At 51.5% G+C, this 14,243-nt stretch overlaps 1 protein-coding gene across 1 annotated transcript in view; it reads right to left on the minus strand.

Annotated features, from left to right (window-relative positions):
• The window catches only part of Adamts2 (ADAM metallopeptidase with thrombospondin type 1 motif 2), a 206,267-nt gene extending 192,664 nt beyond the window's left edge, over nt 1-13,603 (minus strand). Inside the window, exons 1-2 of the mRNA XM_034505495.2 lie at nt 13,323-13,603; nt 11,980-12,374 (exon numbers count right to left, since the gene is read on the minus strand). Of these exons, the coding sequence (XP_034361386.1) occupies nt 11,980-12,374; nt 13,323-13,458 (531 nt within the window). The 5' untranslated portion in view covers nt 13,459-13,603. The remainder of the gene's footprint in view (nt 1-11,979; nt 12,375-13,322) is intronic.
• Nucleotides 13,604-14,243: the final 640 nt, after the last annotated feature.

Here is a 14,243-nt window from a genome sequence, read left to right on the forward strand (position 1 = left end):
TCTGGAAGCTTGTGAGAGACAAAGTGTCCGTAGCCGGGGAGGTCAAAGACTGCAAATACCGCGTATAAGCAGGTTGGAACTAGACTTCTCTATGGGGAGCTCGGTGGGACCAGGGATCCTCCAGAGAGGAAGATAGATATGCCATTTCGGGGGGTGGAGGCAGGGAAGATGCTCAGTCAAGAAGACAATGGCTCTATCCCATCAGAAGCCATAAGGCTGGAAGATACCTATTCTACCTGCCTTGGGAAAGTATCGCTGGCTCCCCATAAAGGCTTCCTGTGAGTGGATTCAATTGCTGTAAATAGGGACTGGGTGGGGATTCTGGATTAGCAGAATGGACAACTGTGAACTGGCAGTAACTCCCAGGCTGAGACGGCCCACCCCCCAACAACTCATAACTATAACATCACTAGCTCCGGGGATAGTGTGCTAAGACATTTTATCTCAATTTCTGCTCCTTTGCTGATAAAAATGGGATCTTAGAAAACTGGAATTCAGAGGATATTGCCTTCACACGAAATCCATCTTAATCCTCGAGCAAGCATTACATTAAGCAGAGAACCGCCAGGGGCGCTCCCAATAGTCAGGCGCAAAGGAGGGAGTGCCAAGCCACTGCTTAGCATCACCGAAGGTTCTAGACAGTGCAGCCTGGAAATGAGAATTCAAAAGTCACTGTTTCCAGGCAGTACAACTGTGTACCTGGAAATCTAAGGGAGTCCACAGAGATCAGCTGGAATTAATGCATCAAGCCGCTTGATGAAAGATAAGTTTATAAAAAGCAACAACTGAGGGGGAAAAAATTTCAATTTGCAAAGGCAGAAAGAAAACAAAAATCCTTGAAATAACCCTGATTTCTAAAAAAAGAAATGGATGAACTGTATGCAAAAAATGTACAATATTTTACTGAGCAAGATGGAAACAGAATTACATGAACTGAAGGACACACTGTGTTCCTGGCAAATACAACACATTGTGTCAACTCCTCCTTTAATTCGGGTTTTTAAGTTTAATTTAACGTCAGTCAAATTCACAAGGGATTGTTGAACCTGACAAAACAATTCTGAAATTCACTGGAAAGAATAAACAGATGTGACCAGCCAAGATGAAGAACCAGCCACATGTTCCTGAACGGTGCCGAACAATTGGCTTCATGGCTCTGTGTGTGTGTGCATGTGCGTGTGCGCGTGCGCGTGCGTGTGCGTGTGTGTGGCTGAACCTGAAGCTCACCAATTTAGCTATTCAGACTGTCCAGCAAGCCCCAAGGGTCCTCCTGGCTCCTAGCATGGCCTGTTTCTCTAAGCCTGGCTTTCTATCTGGGACTGGACTTTCAAACTCAAGGTTCTCGTCATGGTAAGCATTTTATTGACTGAGCTAACTCCGATAGACCCCCACAGTTTCAAAAGGAAAAGGAACAATCACAAATGAAATTAATTTCTAGAATAGATTTTCTTTAACCCAGTGTGATGGCTTAAATATGTTTGGCGCCCATGTTTGAATGCTTGACCCATGGGGTATGGTGCTATTAGGAGGCGTGGTCTTGTTGGAGGAAATGAATCACTGTGGGGGTGGGCTTTGAGGTCTCCTCTTATGTTCAGGCTTCACTCAGTGTGGAAGAGAGAGCCTCCTCCTGGTTGCCTTTGGATCAAGATGTAGAACTCTCAGCTTCTCCAGCACCATGTCTGCCTGCAGGCTGCCATGCTTCCTACCATGATAATGAACTGGACCTCTGAAGCTGTGAGCCAGCCCCGATTAAATATTTGCCTTTACAAGAGTTGCCTTGGTCGTGGTGTCTCTTCACAGTAATGGACACCCTAACTAAGACACCCAGTATATTCAAAACATAATCTTTGAAGTAATAATCCATTCTTAAAGACATCTGTGAGGAATGGGATATAACTCAATGGCAGAGTACTTGCCTGGCACACATGAAGCCCTTGATTCAACACTCAACACCACACACATGCACGCACACACACACACACACACACTGATAATCTGCGAAATGCTTTACTTTGTGTGAGGTCAGAAGGAGTGCTAAGTCTCTTAGAAATCCAATTTGTAATGTAGTTTACAAGCACAGCCTCTTGGTGCAGACCAGTGGCATTTCAAGTGTTCAGGAACCTCATGTGCCCTGTAGATATCGTACTGGACAGTGTGACATCCAAGCACTAAACCCCTGTGATAGCTGAAGCTCTAATAATGAACACTGCTTAGTATGGTTACCAGAACAGCCAACCAGAGGGAAAATGGAGTTCATCTTGGTATCGCTTAACTTGAGGTTTTCTTTATTATCAACTGGTATTTGTGGTGAAGTCTGTTTAAAAAAAAAATACAATAGAGAGTCTGGGAAGATGGTGCAATTGGTAAAGTGCTCCCTGAAGAAGCATGATGACCTGAGTTTGAATCCCCAATGCCCATGTTTAAAAAGCCAGGTGAAGTAGGATGCACCTGTGAACCCAGCATTGGGCAGTAGGAGACAAGTGGCCTCTCTGGCCAACCAGTGTATCTGCATCAGTGAGTGATGCCTTCCAGGTTCTCTGAAGTACCCTGCCTCAAAAATTAAGGTAGAATTACCAAGGAAGACACCTGGCATCAGTCTGGTGCACACACACCAACAGACACATACACAATGTATGTCGTGCGCCATACAATGCTATGTCGGTCAATGATACATCACAGGCACAGCAGTGGCCCTTTAAGATTATATAGCCGAGTGGAGTCATAGCCAGCTTAGCATATGATATTCGTGCAACAAAATCACCCGATGACTCTGCTCTTGGAACAGATCCTTACCCTCAAATGGCACACAACTATCTACAAATGCCATGTGTTCCCAGCTCTTTTTATTGTGCCCCTAGAAGCTCTGTGACAATCATGCCGGCTGAGACTTAAACAAACTTGCATAAAATACCAATACACCCATTTCCCTATGGTCCGTATGGTCTGCTTTCAAAAAACAAGTACCCAAGTTCAAAGAAGAATCCTTGAATTCATGTTCATGGAGCTATCTACAGATGGCCCCTCTAGCTCAGTCTAGTCCCTGCTGCTGCCCTGTATGTCCTCTGTGTAAAATCTGTGTGTCAGCTCTCTGAGCCTTGGAGTCATTGGTTGCTTCTCCACCACCATCATCATGATACCTACCAGTACCATCCCTATCATCCCCAACCCCATCACCATCATTAACAGACCTCCGTAATCCCAGCAACCCCTAGCTCCATTCCCATCAGCCCCATAACTACCATCATTATCACCATCACCCCACATCCATATTCCATCACTGCTATCATCACCATCATGCCTGTCACTACCACGCCCACTGGCATCATCCCCAACATCACCATCACCATTCTCACTATCACCACCATCACTGCCACCATCCTCATTGCAAACAGCGGCAGCAAACCACATTTGTAGAACTATAAGAAGAAACACTTTTAAAGCACATTTTTCACATACACTACCTCCAAAGTCATGACAAAACCAGCGGGTCACCACAGAGGCTAGCATTGCTTAGCACATGCCAGCTCGGTGTTGATAGCTCCTATCTCCGTCGCTTTGACTCGGTACCTGTGAGGTCAGCATTTGTCCAGGTTGAGAACTCCTGCCACTCAAGATGTCTTCAGAAAGTCTCAGAAAGGATACATGCCGAAAGGAGCACTGTCTTTGGCAAGGCGGCTATTGATGGTCACAATACCTCTTATACTTTTTCCAAGAGAAGACACGCAGAAGTGCACGAAGCCAGACTACACTTGCTTACCGTGATTTGTGCCAAAAAGCTCAGGGCGGGAGAAATGCTCCATTCACCATGATGAGGACCTTAAACCGCATCAGTTGGGACTGTGAGAGGTCATGAGAAGAGCATGATCAAGGTACCACATTGCAGCTGGTTGTCGTGGCAGATTCTAGCAATCCCAGTGCCTGAGAGGCAGGAGCATTACAAGTCTGAGGCTTATCTGACATACACAACAATGTTCTAGTCCTGATAGAGCTACACAGTGAGACTCAAAGAAATGGACAAAGCCCTGAACCCTGAGCCTGGGCCGCACAATCACAATGCAGCCATTTTCCAATGCCCAGGGATGGGTATTGAAGGAGTCCTGTTTTGTAATGTGATCAACTGAGTTTCACAGTGTTGTAGCCTCTGCCAGGCTGCACAGCTTTGCTGAGCACAGCTGATCCTGTAGCAGCCTCCAGCCCACATGCTAAGCTCATACATCCTGGTTAACTATGGAAATGTTAGGGTCGGGTCAGAGCAGACAGAAACTGCCTGGCCTCTTGGCAATACAATATCCATGATCCTGGATGCCTGAGTTTCCTTTGCCAGCAAGTGGGAAGCTGTGCACCCACTCACCCACCCTGAAGTCGATGTCAGTGTAATTGAAATTCATGGATAAGCCCGAGGAGCCAGCTCTAGGCTTGGTAATAACTTCTCCATATTAATGGCAGCACTGCAGAGTCGGTGAGCAGCTGACATTTAATATAAAACATATGCAGCAGAGTGAGAGGCTCCTACCTGGGCCTTCCCATTCCACAGCGCCTGCCAGTGGAGGAGGGGTGACATAAAGCAATGCTGGAATTCAAGGTGCTGGAGTTTTCCTCTCCCCACCTGATAGCCTACTCCAAGAGGAAATCTCTGCTAAACACACACACACACACACACACACACACACACACACACACGCATATACACATATGCATCCATATGCACACACACACACTTGAATGCACACATGTAATTAGATGCACATTGACACAAAAACTTAACTCACATGCAATCTGTGTGTGGAAACTCCCATATACAAGACATGACTACATGCACCTCGGTAGGTACACACATTCATATACACAAGGTCTCAATGACAAGGTACATACACATATGCAGGGAAACCTCCAGGGTTTTCCTGCCACATTAGAAATTAGGGGTATGGAACAGGGCACTTGTCCTTCCACATAGACCCAGGTTCCAAGAAGGGGCTCCATGTGGATTCATCCTTACAGAGTCCAGAGTGAGATGCTCCAGGCCATGATTCAGGCCACCACAAGGCAAAGTCAGCCTCAGTGCTGTGCCAGGCCCTCGCGTGTCTGAGAGACTCAAAACAGATGAGTCCTGGGCAGTCACAGCAGGTCTGAGTGAAGATCTAGCTGTTCCCACTCCTCATCACTCACCAGTGGCTAGGGACATGGGGGACAGGGACAGCTGTGGGCAGGAGGTACCTTCTAAATGAATAACAGAAATCTTCATCGGCACCAGAAATACTCCTGACCACACAGTGGTGGACAGGGCCCGACAGGCAACATGACCTAGGATGGTCTGAGGAAACAGTCTCCCTGGGCTCTGACTCACCGTGACTGACTTCAGCGGCCTTCATGAAGAATGTGGCTGGTCCCACTGAGGCTGGTCCCACTGTGCCCACCCTTAATGAACTCCAACAGGGAGAAGTCGGCAGAGCTGAGTATTCCCTGAGCCCATGTTCCAGTGTATTGGCTCAGCCTTTCCCATAGACCATCTAGCAAGTACTTCCCTTCCTTGTTCAACTTGATTTAAACCAGAAAGTATGAAATCCGATTTGCAGGGCCAGAAAGCCATGCAAAACTACAGCGGATGTGCACAAGTGCTTTCCTGGGGCGAAGTGGCAGAGCCGCTGCCATTCAGAGGCTCTATTCCTGAAGGTGGGCACCATGTCTGTTGACATCGGAGCAAGCCAAGGGGAAGCACTGGATCTCTGGGACAGTGTCACGCCTTTCCCTGCCCGGGGTTTCCAGATCCCACTTCCTGGACATGTCACTTCCCAGCTCCCAGCTGACCCCACCCAGTCTAGAGCTGAACCCTGTAGACATAGCCAGGAACATTCATACTACAAGTTGCCAAGAAGCACCAAGTGGGACACGATACGTATGTGTCCAGGGTAGCGCCCAGGACAAAGGATCATTTGGCTAAAGCCTACAGAGCAAAACAAGGAAAGAAAGGCAGTGAGGATGGCCCTAGAGAGGGCACAGCCTATGCAAAGGTCCTGAGTCCCCAGTGCTAGAGAAAAAACAAACCCAGAAGGGCAGCACAGACAGAATTCACCAGGCCAAATCTGCGAGGGAGGGGTCTTTGCTATCAGGCCAGTGGGTTAGGATTGTTTTGTTTGGAGAGCAATAAGAGGCAAAGGAGTAACAGAATTTGACTTGTGGTCTGTAAGAACTGCTCTGGCTGATGGGTGGAGGAAGGATTGCTGGGCCGCTGGGGCAAGACCAATCAGAAGCAACAGAAGACCACTGGGGAAGGATAGCAGCTTGCAATCTGGAGCACTGCATGGGCCTGCAGTAGAGTGTGGATCCATAATGGTCCAGGGTTACGGAGGAAAGGTTGAGGATGTTTCAACCTGGATATTTCAAACACGAGGGCGGCAGGAACTAGCTACCTCTGCCTCCTAACCTAGCAGATAAATCTGGCTCCCTCACCATCAACCCTAGCAGGAATCTGTTACCCCAACAGTTATCAGGCCTCACTCCTTGTTTGGCCTTATAAGGTTTTTCCCCCTGAACTCTCCAGCTCCTGAGTATGTAGATGAAGCATCTTCTAATACCCTGCCCTGGCCAATGGTACATGGCCACACAAACCCTGCCCCAAAGATGCTGGCCACCTCCCCAGGGACATAAATACCCTTCCCTGTGCCCAATAAACTGAACTAGCTCCTGAGGCTGCTCCCAGGTGTGTTCTATTCCTTTGCGTTCGTCACTAACCAATATCCTCCACTGTACCCATCTGTACCCCGTTAAGTTTCCTTCCCTTCAGTTCAGCTCAGTGTGCAATAGTTCTAGCTACGCCAAGGGGCAATGGAGGACTAGGATGAGGTTTGGAAGTCTCTAACTATTCTATGATTCCTGCCCCAGTGGAAGGCGGTGTCTGGAGAAAAGAATGGAGACCTGTTTTCATGGGCAATCTAGCTGGTGAGTCTTACAGACACCTCCATCTAGTTACTCTCTGTTGCAGCAGGGAATGCATGCCAGTTCCACATCACAGGGTTAAGGAAGCGCCCGGAGCTGCTGATGGCTTCCCCATGGGGTGAGAGGGGAAGAGCCTTCTCAAATAAACAGCAAGCACAGAGGAGCTGAGAGACTGAATGAGTTAGATCCAGCCAAACCTGAAGCCAGCACTCTTCAGAACCTTCAAATAACTGGGCTCATAATATCTCTTGTTTATTCCACCCAATGTGAGGTGGTCTCCCATCATTTAAGCTCAGTAAGTCTTAGGTCAGGTGACAGGCTAGACACTGGCAGAAGCCGCTGTAGGTGGTGGGACAGATCACTCACAGTAGGGGACAAGCAGTTGCCTCTGCTTTGACTTACGGCACCTCTTTGGTTCCCCTGCTATGGGCTCACTGATGTCCAGGCAGTACTAAGGCAGGATGGAAGGAAAGACGGTCCCCTTATAAGGATCAGCCCTTGTCCCCAGCAGACACAACTAGGACCTTCCTTATGATAGCACTTGACCCAACTGAGCCCAGCATGTGACCTTGAAGGTATCATTTGTGGCAACATCACTTTGTCTTCGTGACTTTTAGGGATCCCAAAGGTCTGGCCAGGATGGTAGCCCAAGAGAAAACCCCAAGAAAAGATGCTCAGTCTCCCAAAACAGAGACCTCCTTGTGCCACAAGACCTTAGCTGTACGACAGACGCTCTACACATGGGGGAACTTGTAACGAGCCCTTTGGAAAGGATGGACACCTCCTCTCTCAAGGCCCAGAACTAAACCTGGCTGGTCTAGAAAGCTGTAGAGGTCAGAGCCTATGCCAGACTAGCCAGTGGGCTGTTACCAGTGGTCCTGCCCAGCCAGACACATCAGGCCACAGTAGTCCACCAGTGCCTCCTGAGTGGAGAAGAGGTAGGGAAAGTGGCTTCCATCCTCCTAGAGTCCCCACTGTCACCACTCACCAGTGAGGAGTCAAGACACCCACCCAGGAAGAGCTCCAGCTCAGAGTAGACCCCTGGACATTCATGTACCCATCCCCCTCACTCACACAGACAGTGGTCAGTGAGCTGATTCAGGCCTCTGGGAGACAAAACAGAAAAGATTAGAAATGCTTTTTTAGAATGCAGTTCTGTTACTATTGTTATTATTGTGTTGTTGGTGTGTAAATACAAACATGAATGAAAATAAAATGTAGTCAGGGAGACCTGGAATCAGACAGATACGGGTTTTGATACTGGCTTCCAAGATCGTAACGAGCAGGCTCTTGTCTTTTGGAGGCTTCATTTATTCATCTGTAGACAGGAGATAATGGGACACAGTGCGTATGCTGTGATGATAGATGCTTATCAAGTAGCCCTGCACATAGTAGGACTGCACCAAACTGCCATTTACCATTGTAATTTTCATACCCGCAGGCTTCTTTTCTGGCAAATGTATAAAACTGGTGTGAGTTAACTTGCCTGCTGTGTAACCCAAGAAACACTAGAAAATCCTTCCATAGCAACGTGATATATATTCCCTACACATTTTTCCCTTATTCACTGTGAAAAGAAAAATTTTATCATCATCAATCTCCCTCCACGACACCCCACACTTAGTAAATAATGATGAGGGGCTTCTAACCAGTGGCTAGCAAGGAACCTATTCGTGTGGCTGGGAATAAGTATGTGACACATCTTACAACATGAATCTTTGTGGGGCACATCTTGTGCCTTTACCAAACCCCAGTAGAATCTGCCACCTGGCTGGTCCAGGGTTCTCATTTCTGGCCAGAACACGCTCAAGTGGCTTCAGGGAGAGGAATGGTACTGCTTACTCTTTCAGGTCTATGTGATCTGCAAACCCTGTATCCAACCCTGTTAAGACCATCCTACTTGAGAGTAGATGGAGTGTGATTCACAACAGGAAGTATCCTGGTGCTGCTGTGGCCCCTTGATTCCCAACAGAGAACAAAGGCAGCCCAAGGACACAAAGGAAGAGACAGCAGAGGTCCTAATGAGACACACCTGAAGATTTGTCACCCTGTGAACTAATAAGTGCCCCTTTCTGTTTAAAGTAACTTGACTTGGATTCTCTGTCACTTAACTGATAGATGTCGTGTGTGGATTCAATTCGAGTCCCACTGTACTAATTAAGAGAGCAGTGGTCACAGTCATCAGTTACTACTGCCTCCATCCTTTAAGTAGAAGGGTGACCTTAGGAACAGTCATGCAGATACACATATATTTATTTCAGAACAGCAGAGAGAGGGCCCACTTGAGCGTCTATACATAAGCAGTGGGGACACACTACCTGCTGTCTCCAGAACTTTCTGTCTACACCACAGTTTCTGCACACATGTGCTTGGGTACTCCTTTTGTTCTCCAAAGAAAAGGGGTCGTAGACTGCATCTTTCATCATGTTGAGTGAAATAGAACTGGAGAGACTCCTTTAATGTAGAACTCACACACATGCATGTGCATACACACACACATGCATGCACACACGAATTCTTGAAAATGTAGTCTAGACCCTTGTTTCTCAAATGGTGAGGAACATGGGCCTGGGAGTTTACCATAAATGCATACTTCTTGGGTGCACTGAAGTTGAATCTGTTTTCAGTAAGACTCCTGGGGAGCTGCCTGCCCAGCACAGCCTGGCTCACCTCTTTTACCATATCTAGGCAGTTATCAAGGGAGAGTGAATCATCAGAGGAGGGATTCTATGTAGCCTCGTGGAGAAGGGCAGGGACTACTGAATGCATTAAACACATATATCCACTTACAGCTTGTGGAAGCTTGGCAGGGCACACTTTGTCCCTTTTATTACATCTCACAAGTTTCATGCTCCCACCCCCAAAATTGGGAGCACTGAAGCAAAAGAGGCCAGATGGCCCTAGGCAAGACACATGCCATCACTGTCTGTGTAGCTGGGACAAGTTACTCAACCTCTCAAAGACTTAGTGTGCCAGGCATGAGGCTACCTGCCCTACAGGGTCACTGTGGCAACTAGAGGCACCATGTGAAAAGCCCCAGGTAATTAGTAAGTGAGCTCACCATGGAAGCACAGAAGTTAAAGGGTTAATAAATTATTTGGTAGAAAACCAGTGACAGGGACATACAGAAAAAGAAGGGAAGGGGATGAGAGGGGAGAAGAAAGAAGATGGGAAAGGAAAGAAAGGAAAGAAGACAGAGAAGAAAACGTAAAAGGAAACCCAGGGAAGCTGGCCCACCATGTCAGGTTGTTATCCACTGACTACACTGGAAGCCACTCAGGCTGCAGCGCCCACCTGTACTCTGCTATCTGTAAATGTCCTGTTCCTGTGACATCCCACTGTGTTTGTCCCTCCTAGGCCAGTTCATCCCAGGAACCATCAGAATTACTCTGGCTCTCCACCTACTTGCCAAGCTGCACTCCCCCTCCCCCCCCCTCTGAGACCCCATCAAATAGCTCCACCTGGGTGTCCTTCTGCTCCCATTGGCTTAGGACCTGCCACATCTCTGACCTGCAGAAAAGGATAAACATAGCCAAAGGTGATCCCTGAACAAATGAATTGAGAGGTGAATGAATGATACAGTGTCACTGCCCAGTGCTTCGGTGGGAATCAATGAATTCAAAGAGAATCCCTGCCAACCTCACCATTGTCCAAAGTCCCCAGTTGGTGATCTCCCTTCATGTTTAGGAAACCCTTAAGGGCGACTCGCCTGTGGGACTGCCACAAGGACGGCAACAGAGAACAAGAAAAATGTGCCCTAAAATAACCCAACTCCTCCAAGGACACTTAAAAGTCATTTGCAACGTGCTCAGGCCCTAAGTAAACCCGACCAAAGGCAGTGATTTTTCTGAAGCAACAAGTGATGTTTCCTGTGTGTCCATAAAAAGAACTCCAGTGGTTGTGGAGCTGGGGTGTAATTGCCGGCTCTGCAGATGGCAGGGCCAACCTGGGCTCCCTGAGGACGGGCGTTGCTCAGGGCTGGCAGGGCTAGAAGCGTGGCCACGTGCCCAGAGCCGGAGTACCCTGAGCAGCAATTAGAGCAGAAGCCACGGTGGGCGGCTTCAGATGTCTGGCCGGCACAGCCAGCCTGACCACTGTACATTCAATCCAAAAGAGAAAAATGTCACTGGCTCTGCTGTGCCAGGCCCCTGGGTGGCAGGACAGCACCACCAATGTCAGCCTCTGCCTTGAGCACTGATCCAGGCTTTCTCCAAGAGTCCCCGAGTGGCAACCATGGTCCTGGGGGAACACCCAGAGACAAGTGAGCTTTTCAGGGCTCTAGTCACAAAGGATGCCCCAGGTGGTTACTGCTTCATCAGGAGCTGCCCCCACCCACCCTAAATCAAACAGCCTACGGGGCACTAGGACTTGCATTGCCAAATGCTCCCCTTGGCTCGAATTAGAGGGAGAAAGCTGACTTTTCAAATAGCCACTTCAACAGGAAACCACAAGATAAAAATCACTGGTTCCTGGTCAGCCAAGGGACAGAGGGCCGGCTGGGCATTTCCGCATCACCACCTGCTCCCCGGGCTGTCATAAGCACACACAAAAGCAAGGGAACTGCCAGCACCTATGCACACCACAAGCTCATGTGATCAAAGTCACTCTGACACACATTTGTGAAGCCCACGGATGCCGCTATGCTTGGGAGACAACGCACATTCACATGTTCTCAAGGGTATACTGGTACCCAGAAAGAAGCATGCATACATTCCAACACACACACACACACACACACACACACACACACACACACACACGCACTAAGAGGCACACAGCAACTTACGCTTGTATATAAGAAGCAGACAGAAGTTTGGCATTGGGGCTGTAGGTGGGGTTCATATAAATCGTTTCCCCTTCTCTGACCAATCAAAAAAATCGTGCCTTCCCGCCAACCCCTGCAGCAAGGCGAGTGCCTCCCTGTGGAGGAGAAGGTGGTCCTCAGCGCGCGTGCTTTGTCGCCCTCCCAGGGGACTACCTAGTAATGGGTTTCCAAAGCCCAGGCAAGAGCCAGAACCGAAGGGAGCCCTAGAAGATAGTACTCACCAGCCCATCACAGTTACTGAGAGCCACCGAGGAGGCTTTAGGTAAGTCTGCCACGTCTCCAACGTAGAGACAGGTCCCAAGCAGGGGCTCCACTCGGGTGTCACCCGTCTCACCCTGCCACTCCACGGTGGCCCCCGGAGCCACGAGCCGAGCGTTGGGCCGCAGCCGCAGGTGCAGGTCTCGTCCGAATACTGTGATATTGTAGAAGAGGCGTCCTCCAGGGTCCTGCGCAGCGTCTCCGGGCAAGCCCGAGGTCTGGTCCGGGGCAGCTCTGCGGGCTCGTACCCCCGCCCCGGCCGTCTCCAAAGACACCACGTGGGACACCAAGCGGCCCTGGGCGTCAGTGCGCACCGGCACCGCCAGGATGCGCTCGGCTCCGTGCCCCGGGGGCCCGCCTGCAAGGGAAAGGGGCGTTTAGACTGGCGGAGACCTCGGAGCCTCAGAGCCTGTCGACGGAGGCCGGCGCCCCCAGCCCTTGCCTCAGTTGAAGAGAAGGGACATTCCACCACGAAGCCTCCAGGAAGGGGCGTTGACAGGACCACCAGTCCGGAACCACGTCGCCTGCGGGCCGTCCCCTCTAGAGGACCAAACCAGCAAAAGAGCTGCCCCAGTGAATTCCCAGTTGAGGGTCCTCGGGCACCTCGCAGCTACCCAAAAGGGCTACCCCATCAGAGTGCCCTCGCTCCTTAATTATACCGTCCTTGGTAGGACACGAGGCTCCTCGGAAATTATTCCACATTGGTCCCCTGCTCATGCACCCTGACCCTTCAGAGGTCCCTGCTGCCCAAGTGTCCTCACCATTGGCCTCCGGGGCAACCAGGTTCACCCTCTCATAGGCGGCCTGTCCTCAGTCCAGCAGGCGGGCAGCCCACTGCCAGTCCCCTCTCCCCGTACAACTAAGCCCCGGGATGGGTGGAGCAGGGTCCCACTAATCTCCGGGGAACCCCTCTGGGACACCCCAATCAATGCTCAGGGCCCGCAGGCGGCGCGCTCCGCACCGGCTCCTCCCGAGCGTCCCCGGGCGCCGCCTCGCCCTGGCTCCCCCGGACCCGCTGGTGCTGGTTCTGCGCGCTCCGCCGCGGGGTTTTCCTAGCCCTCCAGCGCCACACTCTGCATCCCGAGAGCGGCAAGTGCTCCGAGGCTCCTTGCGTTCCAAGGCACCCGGGGTGCGCCCCCTGCGCGACCGCCCCGGCCCCGAAGTTGGCCAACTTGGCCCCGGGCGCGGCACACAGAGTTTGCCCAAGTCGCCTCGGACGATGCTTGAGGAGGGGGTCGGAGGGTCGCGCCGGGCGGGTTAGTGTAGCCGGAGGGTCGCGTGGAGTGGGGACGCGGCTGGCACCTACCTGGGGGCTCGGTGGCGGCGACGAGCCGGGCGCTCGCGGGCGGCGGCGGCAGCAGCAGGAGAGGCGGCGGCGGCAGCAGCAGCAGCAGTAGAGCGGGGCAGAGCAGGCGGCGAGCGGCTCCCGCCGGCGGATCCATGGCAGCCCGACCGCAGCCGGGGCCCCGCACTCGCAGCCGGCGCGAAAGTTCCCCGCGCGCCGCCCAGCCCACATCTGGGGGCAGCTGGAGCCGCCCGCAGCTGCAGCACCGCAGGGCGCGGGGCGGAGGAGGCGAGGCGCGCAGGAGAGGGCGGGGAGCGCGGAGGGAAGGCGGGGAGAGCGAAGGAGCGAGCTAGCTAGCGGGCGAGGGAGGCGGGAGGAGGAGGCGAAGGCGAGCGAGGGGGAGGGCGGGGACGGCGGGCGCCTCAGCCTGCGGTGACCCGGCGCTTCTTGGCGCGGCCGCCGCCCGCTCCCCTCCTCGCTTCCCGACTCGCAGCGAGGCAGAGACACCCTGAGGCGGCGGCAGAGAAGCGCTGGAGGCTAGCCAGGGGGAGCCCACCGCGCGTCCCGAGTCACCTCGAAGGAGTGGCACCCCACCGGAGAGCCCTCTGTAGTGAGAGTCCCACTGGGCTGCCTTGGGACTCCAGGGCCCGTCTCACCCTCGTTCTGTGCTTTGTAGCTGGACGAGATGCGGGAACGAAAAGAGAATCTGGGAGGACACTGAGCCTGTTCTGATGTCCAGACGGAGGCTCCAGAGGTGCGCCGGTATTTAACCCCACGGAGCACTCCCCCAGGCTACCTCAAAGATCAACTTTTTGCCCTCACTAAAAGACCAGGTTCCCTCAGCCCCCAACTCCTCTCACTCCCTCTCCCAGCTCATCAGTCTCTGGGTCCCTCCACACCCTCCGTTGCAACCTCTCTTCCTGCCCTCTCTTAACTTGGAAC

The sequence above is a fragment of the Arvicanthis niloticus genome, chromosome 6 (assembly GCF_011762505.2).
Source record: "Arvicanthis niloticus isolate mArvNil1 chromosome 6, mArvNil1.pat.X, whole genome shotgun sequence".
Lineage (NCBI taxonomy): Eukaryota > Metazoa > Chordata > Mammalia > Rodentia > Muridae > Arvicanthis > Arvicanthis niloticus.